This window comes from Pinus tabuliformis, chromosome 8, assembly GCF_031772625.1.
Source record: "Pinus tabuliformis cultivar Carrire ecotype Pingquan chromosome 8, CPIR1, whole genome shotgun sequence".
In the NCBI taxonomy this organism is placed as follows: domain Eukaryota; kingdom Viridiplantae; phylum Streptophyta; class Pinopsida; order Pinales; family Pinaceae; genus Pinus; species Pinus tabuliformis.
Window position 1 is genome coordinate 182,087,490 of NC_142294.1, and position 10,634 is coordinate 182,098,123.

Sequence of the window (10,634 nt, forward strand, 5' to 3'; positions counted from 1 at the left end):
GGAAATATCAAAGGAATCTCCAACAAGGGCGACTCCTGCTTCACTTTGGGTATATCTACGTGTTCCTCCTACGCGCCATCACCCTCATGCTCAACCTCCTCCTTATGCTAGTTGTCAGTGTAACTGTGCCCTAGGCCCCACAATAGGAAGTAAGATCTCCTCTTGGTCCCATCATCTAACTGCTCTCGTCTTGTCCACTCCTCTTGAGGAGGTCGGGTGCCCTGATTTTGTTGACTTTTCCCACATGGTGTAAGTGGCTTCATTCCCGTGGCATGTGCACCTCTAGTGCCTCTGTTATAAGGATGAGGACAACTTAGTTTTATTCCCTTATTGATACACAATTGGGTTAACATCTCTATCATCTCTTCATTGTTTCTAAGGATCTCCTCCATGATTTTCCTTTGTACTCCTCTCCTTTTGCGCCATTGTAATATCCACAAATTTCACCAATCACTGTGCATGCATGCCTACACCTCCATGATCTTGCTAGCTTCCCCACAGCTGGCCAAGATCATGCTCTGATACCACTGTAATGTCCCGATTTATAAATTTTCCTAATTTTCTCAGGAAATTGCTTAAAAATTTCTACCATAAACTTCTCCAAGCAATTGCAAAACAAGAACTATGAAATTGCGGCAAAATAAAATAACATTTCCAAATAAACCCAAAAATGCCACAATTGCAAATAACACAAGAAATGGAGAATTGAACAGTTTATTTATTTAATCGAGCAATTACATACAAATCTCTCGATAGAAATAACTACAGCGATGGCATGTGCCTCCCTGCGTGGATCAAGGCACCTTTTTGGTTTTGCTACTATGGGTACTCTATAAGTGCTAACAGAAACTCAGACTTATCTACAGCATATGCTGCTTGCATATACAGCATGTAATTTTCTTTCATATAATGAAAATTACGATTTTTTCCAGGGGAAAAAAACCTGCAATGATGGCCACAGAAGATCTGCTCCAATAATAAATCAGGCCTCCAAAATAGAACTAGAAATCAGTAAGTTGCACTTGTGAATCACTGCCTACAATTTCTATTGTTGTTGTTGTTGGAGGTGAACTGTGATTTATGCCCTCAAATCTACTCTAAAAATTCTACAAAATTAATTGGAGACTTCTCGCACCCAAATCTACTAAACCCAAAATAATATTGGGCTAATTCTAGATCACTCGAAAAGTTCCAAAAAGTGTGAATTACCCAGAAAGTACTATTGTTGTTGTTGGAGAAGAACTGGAATTTCTGCCCCCAAAATTGCTCCAAAAATTCTAAAATTTGAACCACGAACTCCTCTCACAAAACCTAGAAAATTCTTGAGTGGATTCTAGCTGATCCGGAAAAGCCCCAAATAGTGCGAAACTCCCAGCTACACAGTTTTGCGCCCAACCAAAGAGAAACTATTGAGAGATTAAAACTCTCCTGCAAATGGCTAAGAAATTGTGCACAAATATCCTCTTACAAATAGCTATCACTCCCAACTAAAAACCGTTGGCAAATACCAACACCAAACACCAATAAAAACTTTGTTCTCCAACCCCTGAACAGGCTCTATAGGAGAAAATTCGGCCTAGCTAAAAGATACAGGAACAACTTTGAAAAATGGTGCCAAAGTCCTCCTCTAACCAATAGAAAATCTCCTACAAATACCCAGAACCTGCAATAGAAAGATGATGCTCCAAATAACCTTTGGGGTTTGTCTTCTTTGCCCATAAATGGCAAATTTTTGTGTGAATTTTTTGCAATAAACTCCAATGGAAGTCCTGAAATAAACTCCCCCAAAGTCTCACTAGGGAGACACTCGAAGTTCTCTGAAATGAAGGTGGAATTTCCGTTTATAATTCCTTGTGCTAAACAGCACTAGTTGACTTGGCTAAGCAGCTAAAGCAAACTCTCTAATTCTGAAAAGAAATGCCAAATATAATTATCAAAATGAGGCTCTAGCCTTTCTTTTATTGTTGATTTCCCTTTCTCATACCATGGTTCGATTTCTTTCACACTATGATTTGATACCATGGTTTAATTCTTCCCATGGTTCGATTTGCATTCTTGGTAATCTCCACAACTTATCTTCACTAATTTTTCTTCTTTTCATAAATCCCAAACCTTTGCCTTGTCTCCAAAAATTTACTTAACATCTCCACAACTTGTTTCTCCCAAGTTTTATTTATCCAATGCTATATTAATCGCTAAAATTACAAAATTGAGAATTTCCTTGACAAAATTTATAATTAGGGACATGACACATGGTATACAAATGAGCGGACTTTGCATATTTTGTCTCTAATGGTTTGGAATCATGATTTGGAACCTCAAAAATAAAAAAAATTCATTAAAAATTAATTAATTTATGTATTTTTTTCAATTACAATTTATTGAATCTAGTTCAATCTAGTTCTAGTTCGAATACCAATTAGATAGGTGATCGGTTCAAGAGTTGGTTCCAGTTTTTAAAACTATGACTAGAACCCAATTTATGGATCCAGTGGATAATATTGTGTGACCAAGCGGATGGGAAACCTAAGCAAACAACATGGTTAAACAAATCAACAATTTGATGAGTCAATGGGTGTGTACCATGTTTGAAAAGTTATGCCTAAAAACCCTCATCTAAAAACCCACTAGAGTTCATCTCCCAAATTGTCTCCCTAATATGTCTATAGTGGAACATGTGGCAAAAGGATGAGGGGAAGCTAACTAAGATAGAGGGTTGACCATGTTACTTCCCTAATATGTGTATAGTGCAACATATGGCAAGAGGATGGGGAGGAAAGGTGATTGAGATAGAGGGTTGACCAAATATGTCGTAAATGGCAATAGTATGAGTGAACATGGAAAGAGGATCGATAACATTAGGTAAGTGAGAATGATAGGGGAAGAAATTGTACCAAAAAGATTTGGGGAGTGGCAAAAAAATGCTCCCAATTCCCATCTCTTTTGTGTCATGAAGAGTGTTTCTTGTGGTGAAGGAAGGTCTACTAGGATTTTGGTACTAGTTTGTAGAAGGTGGGTTTTTGGGAGAAAGTGAAACAGAAGTGCTTATGAAATTTTTCGCACTCCTCATCATACTACTTGTTCATGTGGATGGATTTGGACTTCAAAGTGTAGGTGGGAAGGGTTGGTGATGTGAGGGCAAGAGTTAAGGGTTACTTCCCAGATAGTTGAGGAAAGACCATGTCTACAATAAAATAAATAAAGTAGGTGAGTGACCAATTAGGCTAAGTCACCCAAAAGAGATATGGATGAAGTACAAAATGAAAAGTACATAATACATGCAAACTCAATCAAGTCTCATCGATTCCTACCCACTATGAGGAAATCATCCTTGATTTTTTTTGTAGGCAAAGTACAACCTTTTCAACAAAGGATAGTTAATCCTTAGGTCTAGTTTAGTTGGGATCTTTAGATAGATCCATGCCCTCAATACAAAAGAGAGTACTTGAACCCGTGGCAGACTACTGTGTCAAAGAGAAGTGGTTCAAGAAAGAATGTTGGTGGAGGTCCTACTGAAAAGCAAACTTGAAGAAGAATATTGAAAACCAAGAAGGATAAACATTGATGTAGGAGGAACAAGAGGAACCACACAAGTAGCATAATGCACAAAATGATCAAATGCATTTTGCTTCATCACCACTATGCATGGGAACAAAGAGTGAACTAGATCTTTAACTAAAACAAGATGATGACATGAAGAACTCAAGATACCATTAGTCCTCTATACTGAGGTTGGAAGATCCCATGAGTTCATTGGAACACTACAAAGCGTGTAGAACACCGCAAGAACAACTTCAAATGGGCAACAAGGGGTAGGTCCATCAATGTCATGAAGACTAGAGAGAGGATGTTGCAAAGATGAATTTAAAATGTATCTCTAACACCATTGTGTTGCCATGTAGAGGAGTTGTAGAAATCTAAGGGGCATGGTTGTGTTGGCAACATGAAGATCTGGCAATCAATTGTGTGCCTAGGAAAGAGAATACAGATGAACAAACATCAATTTTGGTTGTTGTGGCTGATGCAAAGCATCAAGCATGTTACCATCTGCAAGAGGACAATCAAATGAGAGGGAAGATGTTGTTGCGAGATGATGATCGTGAACAAAGGAAAGACGTGTGGACATTGTAGAAAATGTCATAGGAGCAAAGACCTCTTGATTGGAGACTAATGGAGGTTGGAAAACCTGCTACATGGTCTTCAACAAGGCCATCGTGTTTTTCTACTTGTGAATATGAAAATGTTGTTGTTGAGAAACAGCTTGCACGAAAGTTCAATTTTGTCACTATAGATAGGTTTTCCATGAAACAAAGGTAGTAGATCTAGGGTTTGTAAAAAAATAAGAGAATCTTACATTAAATGGATCTCCCTTTTTCACAAAGGTTGTGAGGATGAACAAAACCACAACTAAAAATCATTGTAATTTTCTCCACACTATTCAAAATCAATTCTATACCCCAAATTTAGAAATAACATCAAAACTTTGCTTCTAATTGCAATGGTGTGATTTCAATCTGGTTCCTACTCAAAGAGGAAATCACCTCACAAGATAAGGTTCTAAAAAATGCAAAAGGTCAACTCCTTGAGGGCATAACTACCATTTCAATACACAAGATCACAATTATGACCCCAATTCAGAAAGGAAGACAAAATTATGCTTCTAACGACACTAATTTGACTGTAATTGACCATACCAATCAGAAGATATTCTAGTCCATTTTTTGAACCCAAGAGAGAAAAAATAGCATCAACTCTGCAAAAACATAAAGTCCACAAATCTGAAGCTTGTTGAAGGGAGTAGAACTAGCAGAGGTTAAGATGTAGAAACCCTCCAGGAGACTAGTTATAGGCACTCGATTGTATAAAGCCTAAAGGTTTCAAATCTAGTAAGAGTGAGAGACGGGAACCCTTTATGTGACCAGATCTAAAGGTGACAACCACTACTCTCTAATACCAACTGATATGAGCACAATACCAACAATGTGAATACTCACACGCAAAATAACATAAGAGAGCAAGTATGCCAGTATGAGAGAAGATTTTTAGAGCTGAAAGAAGATTTTTAGAGCTGAACACATATTTGCACACTTATTTGTATTAAGAATAAATATAGAGAACAACACTATGAGTGTGATCAAGTTTGACCATGTTTCCAATCTAATAAAATAAAGTGGTTAGGTGATCAATTTAGACTAAGTTGCCAAAAAGAGATAAGGATAAAATACAAATATCATACATCTTCACTAAACTAAGTCTCATCACTCAGACTTGAAAGTCAACCGCAAGTCAAAGAGAGTCGGACTTGGTCACCTGTCTTAAAAAGAAAAAAGCACTCAATTTGTTTTTCTGACCCAATCACGGCAGACAATTAGCAGACTTGCCAATTGTCTAAAATCCATGGATTATGGAGAATTCAAATGGTGCCTACTGGATACTGTTGTAATCTCACCTATGGTGGCCTAGCAATAAATAAATGCGAGCTCTGCAACGAGATAACCTTGACTCTTCAAATAAATATGGTCTAAACCCACAAACAATATTCCAGATCAGGACAATTAAGCTCTACCGATGAGCAAATCAACCACTGCAAATGAACCAAATTCAAGAAACCTTATTAGATTATCGTAGAATCTATTTCGTACCGACAGCGCTGCTTAAATTTAGTCAATGGGGACTTGGTAGATGGTAAACGGAGGTGTTTAATACCCCTGGCTAAGGTTCAAATCCCCTGGAAACACATTTTGCCCTCGTAGGCTGTCTTGACAGTCGAGAACATCTTGTAAAATAAAAACAAAGTAATTTTACAGCGTGGCAAGAACAGGGACACAGGCAATTGTAATTTCGTAAATCATATAACAGTCGATAGGAAGTGAGCTCTGCCCCAAACTAGCCTGGAACTATAATCAAAATAAATATTGAACTCATTCATATCACATTTGAACGAATGGCTACCAACAACAATCCATCAGCAAACAGAACAGCATTACATATATTGAAATAATATCAGGTATCTCTTCATAGGGAAAAGCTACAAAGGCCCTAACAGTTCCCTGATTGATCTAGACGATTGAATGCTACAAAATATATATACACACATTTGTCTGCTGCGTCGAATAATATGGTCGGGAGAACAGCTTACCTTGATTATAACTCGCTTCGCATTCTTGACAAAAGCACGAGAAGGATCCATGGCTGCCTGCGCCTCCGGCGGCGGTTGCGATTACCATAGGCCAGAACCAAGAAAAAGATGGATGAGAATGTGGGTCACTTCATTTTTAATTTGGCCGACTGCGTCACGTTCTATTTATAAGAGTTTGTGCATTTTATCTATTCACGAGAGAGTTTTCCTCGTTCTCGCATATCATATTTGAAAATCCCAGCCGTGTTGAGCGTGTGAGAGATAATCTTGCAAGTAGGTTTAATTAAGCTCTGATCCACGTATGGGAGATGATCTGGAAATTAGATTTAATTAATCTTTGAACATACATCTTAGACTGTCATAATCTTGCCCACTAGGTCATCGACATTAATATAGTTTATTGTCGATTGTTTATTTAATAACTATCATATTCATGACATTCTTACAGTGAGACAACCGTCAAATCACAAAACCTATGTGAAAGATTACTTTAACGAGTCAGCGAGTTAGCAAGTTTTTCTGGCCGTAGTCTAAACAGACCGCGTTTTTCCCTTGAAAATCATGAAAATTTGGGTAATATTTTGATAAATTCTAAGATGGATTATGAAAATTTGGGCAATATTTTGATCAATTCTAACATGATATTTTTGTAAATCTATAGTACAGTTATTAAACTTCAAATTTTTAGGTGTTTTAAAAGTTTTTGATGGTGCTGAATCTATTTCTATCTCTAAAAACATGATTTCAACATTGCTTTTTGCAAAATTTGTTGAAATATTTATGCTGAAGTTTCAATCAAAAACGATTGTCCAAACAATTCCTCCACCTCATTAAACTTTAATTAATTTATGAGATTACAAACACTTCAAACTAGTCCTTGTTACTCCATTTTTAATTTAGTTTATGGGCTTACAAACGCTTCAAACTTGTTTCTCCATTTTAATTAAAAACTAGTCCTTGTTACTCCATTTTTAATTTAGTTTATGGGTTTCTCCATTTTAATTAAAAACTAGTCCTTGTTACTCCATTTTTAATTTAGTTTATGGGCTTACAAACGCTTCAAACTTGTTTCTCCATTTTAATTAAAAATGGTAAAAAAAAAAAAAACCAATGCATGTGTATTTATCTTGGTTGTTTTTAACATCATTAAAATGGAGACACATTGATTTAAAATTTCAAAAATGATATATATTTTGGTGTTTATTAATTTAATTTATAAGTTAGATAATAAAAAATATATTTTAAAACATATATTTGAAAGGTTATTAAGATAGTAAAAATAATAATAATTTATAATTCAATAACTAGATGATATATATTTTAATGTTAGTTAATTTAATTGGTAAGTTGATAATGAAAAAAATTGAAAATTCATGTTTTAAATGTTTTGAGAGATAGATAAGATAAGATAATTATATTTATGTCCAACTAATGACCATAAAGTAGGTCAAAGGGATTGTTGAGTACAATGATATCCATAAAATGCGGGAGAACCAAACAGTCTCCTATAAAAAATACAATGCATGAATATAAAAGGTACAATGTAGGAACATAAAAGATACAATGTATGGAATGCCTTGACGAAGAGGATCAGACCCATCTCTACTAACATCTGAGACTGACTGAAGAGCACTCAAAAAAATTCCACAAAGTTTGCTGGCCTGATGAAGGGTTAGTGGGAGGTACGGGTTGTCCACTAACTCGTTGTCTGGGGGAGTTTGTGCACTGCTGAGGAGGACCTAGTCCGTCTCCCAGGGACGGATCCGAGACGGTTTAGCTGCTGGGGTCTCGTGTGGCGAGGTGAGATCCCACGGATCCTCACTGGTCTAGAGTCTGGATATGAAACGGTATCAATCGTTCTCTTTGTGCCCTTGTCTGAAGGTAGTACCCTCAAAAATGTCGTGATCTTCTATGTGGGGTTTGGTCTAATGGGAGGCTGAAGAATATGCACTCGGAACCTAAGAGCCTCATGCATATATAGGGCCAAACATCTCTAATTGGGACACCTGAAAAACTTTGTGAGGGTCTGAGAGTTTCTGAACAAGCAATGGAACCTTCCTCCGATCTTGTAGTATATAAGGCATCCAAAAATGAAGTGTGCCTCGGTCTCTACTTCCTGTAAATGACATACTTGACAGATTCTATCTGGCATATCAATCTCGTGGTCCGTCTCTACCCGAAGTCTATGAGAACCTACTCTGAACCGGCCTAGAGGAATGCAAAGAGCATGCATCCAGTGGTGAAACGTATACTGGGCTCGAATAATGAGCCTGTCTCTCGACTCCAATAAGTGCTCAGCGTAGAAGGTCATCTTTGGGCGCAACCCTCCGAGAGGATTGACCCAGCTGACCTAGACGAACTGCCGGTAGATGTCCTCCTTGATGATCTTGTTCAACTCTTGTATAGTAGATAGAAGGTGACCAGGAGCATCCAAAGAATATCGGAAAGGAAGGAGACGATCCAACTGAATGCCCATTGACTCTAAAAGATTTGAAACTCCTATAAACCAACATCTAACCCGACTCGAGGGAGTAGAACGAGCAATATTCTCATAAGAGCAATATGCCAAGTAAGGGTAACGGTCCCTACTCTTTATTGAGTCTGCAAATCCCCAGACACGATGCAAGAATGAGACCAAACTGAAGACTGTCTCAAGCCGAAAGGGTTGAGCTCCAAACTCTGCAAGGATGATGTGCTAAGGTATTATCTGTTTGCATCTAATGATGCGGTGGAGAAGAAGAGTCTGGACTCTCTCAACTGAAGCCCAATCTGACTCAAGTAAAGACGGTCCCCAAATCTCTGAGCCATATAGAACAGTGGGACGAATCAAGGTTTCCATGAGGCTCACCTTAGACGAGATGTCCTGGAAGTGATGTCAAAAGCATTGTCTCTCGAGAAGGGCTAAGGATCCATATCCTTTATTGATCTGAGGCTGGAGAGCTGGTCGCAAACTGAAGTGGGGACTTGAGAATTGCACCCCCAAGTATGTATATGTGGTGGGTTCTCAACCTCCTCCCCTCTGAATAGGAAGTGAAGGTCTGAAGTTTTCTTCACCCCACTGAAGATCATAACCTTGGTTTTACCCAAGTTGACCATCAACTGTCGAAGATCAGAAAACAAATCTAAGGCATCCAATTGCCTCTATAATCCTTCTAGAGATGAGGAGAGGAGGACCATGTGAAGAAGGTAACCATCAGTCTCTTGGATATGCTCATGTAGAAAAGCCTCCAACTCATCAATATAGATCCCAAACAAGGTAGGGGACAATGGACAACCATGTTTAACCCCAATAGTGCTTCGGATCAAATCAGACATCCCATGAACCATGCGAAGACGACAAAGGATGGATTCATATAGGTGCATAATAGTTGTCAATAGGGTCACCGACATGCCAATATCTCTGAGCATAGTCCTTACTAATATCTCTGAGAGTAAAAATGATAATAACTCATGATCTAACAAGATTAATAGTTGTGATGTAGCATAGTCCTTGCCAGTATCGCTAATTAATTGATTCTCCCCGTACAAAGTCTTTCGCACAAACATTTGTTCTACACACACGCTTCCTCCACATAGTTACCTTTGCACTCAATAGTGCCTTTCAGGCAATCATTGACATTTGACGTTGTTATTAATTGATGTGGCTCCCAAATGTCATTGGCAGGAAGCATTCCTTGCGAAATACGTTACTAAATAATAATTTCAACAAATGTATATTTATTATTTTAATTAAAAAACATGCTATATATAACAGTCATTAGATTTAAGACTTGAGGGTTAGCTCAATTAGTTGAGTTCTCGTTGCTAAAAGCACCTCACTAATGGGAGGTCACTGGATCAATTCTCTTGGAGACCCTCGAGGTTAGGCTCTTCTAATAAGTCGGTGGGAAGTTATCCCTTTGGGTGGATCGACCTGGATATTTCCTCGGGAAAAAACAGTAATTAGATTTAGCATTATTAAATAAGTGTTATCACAATTGGGTCAGAGGTGGGTTGTATTGCTTCGAAATGACAACATAACACTTTCAAATATGTGTGGACTGATGGCATGTGGATCAAGGAACATAAACCTCTGCACTCACACACCTTCGCACTTCGATGAGGCACGATCGCTCAACAACTTTCAAACATTAATTAGCGGTAGTCATACATTGTATTCATATAATTGTATTGGGTATATCTTTTACAATGCTTAACATAACTAAGTCGTGTGAAGTAGAAATATGGATCTACTAGCAAAGTCAACAAAGTAATAAAAAAAATGTATATTTGATATTTTAATAAAAAAACATGATATATATAAATAACATTATTAAAGAATCGTGGTTACAATTGGTTCAAATGTCAGTTGTCTTGCTTCAAAATGACAACATAATGCTTCCAAATATGTGTGGAAGGATGGTGTGACGAGCAAGGAACATAAACCTCCTCACTCCCACACCTCCGCACTTCAATGAAGCGCGATCACTCAGCATCTTTCAAACATTAAAATATG

At 37.7% G+C, this 10,634-nt stretch overlaps 1 protein-coding gene across 2 annotated transcripts in view; it reads right to left on the bottom strand.

Annotated features, from left to right (window-relative positions):
- LOC149234725 (delta-1-pyrroline-5-carboxylate synthase-like) overlaps positions 1–6,394 on the bottom strand; it is a 290,923-nt gene extending 284,529 nt beyond the window's left edge. For both annotated transcript variants that reach the window (XM_089371914.1, XM_089371915.1), the window contains exon 1: positions 6,140–6,394. In XM_089371914.1, coding sequence (XP_089228040.1) covers positions 6,140–6,190 — 51 coding nt within the window. In that variant the 5' untranslated portion in view covers positions 6,191–6,394. The remainder of the gene's footprint in view (positions 1–6,139) is intronic.
- Between the last annotated feature and the right edge of the window lie 4,240 nt (positions 6,395–10,634).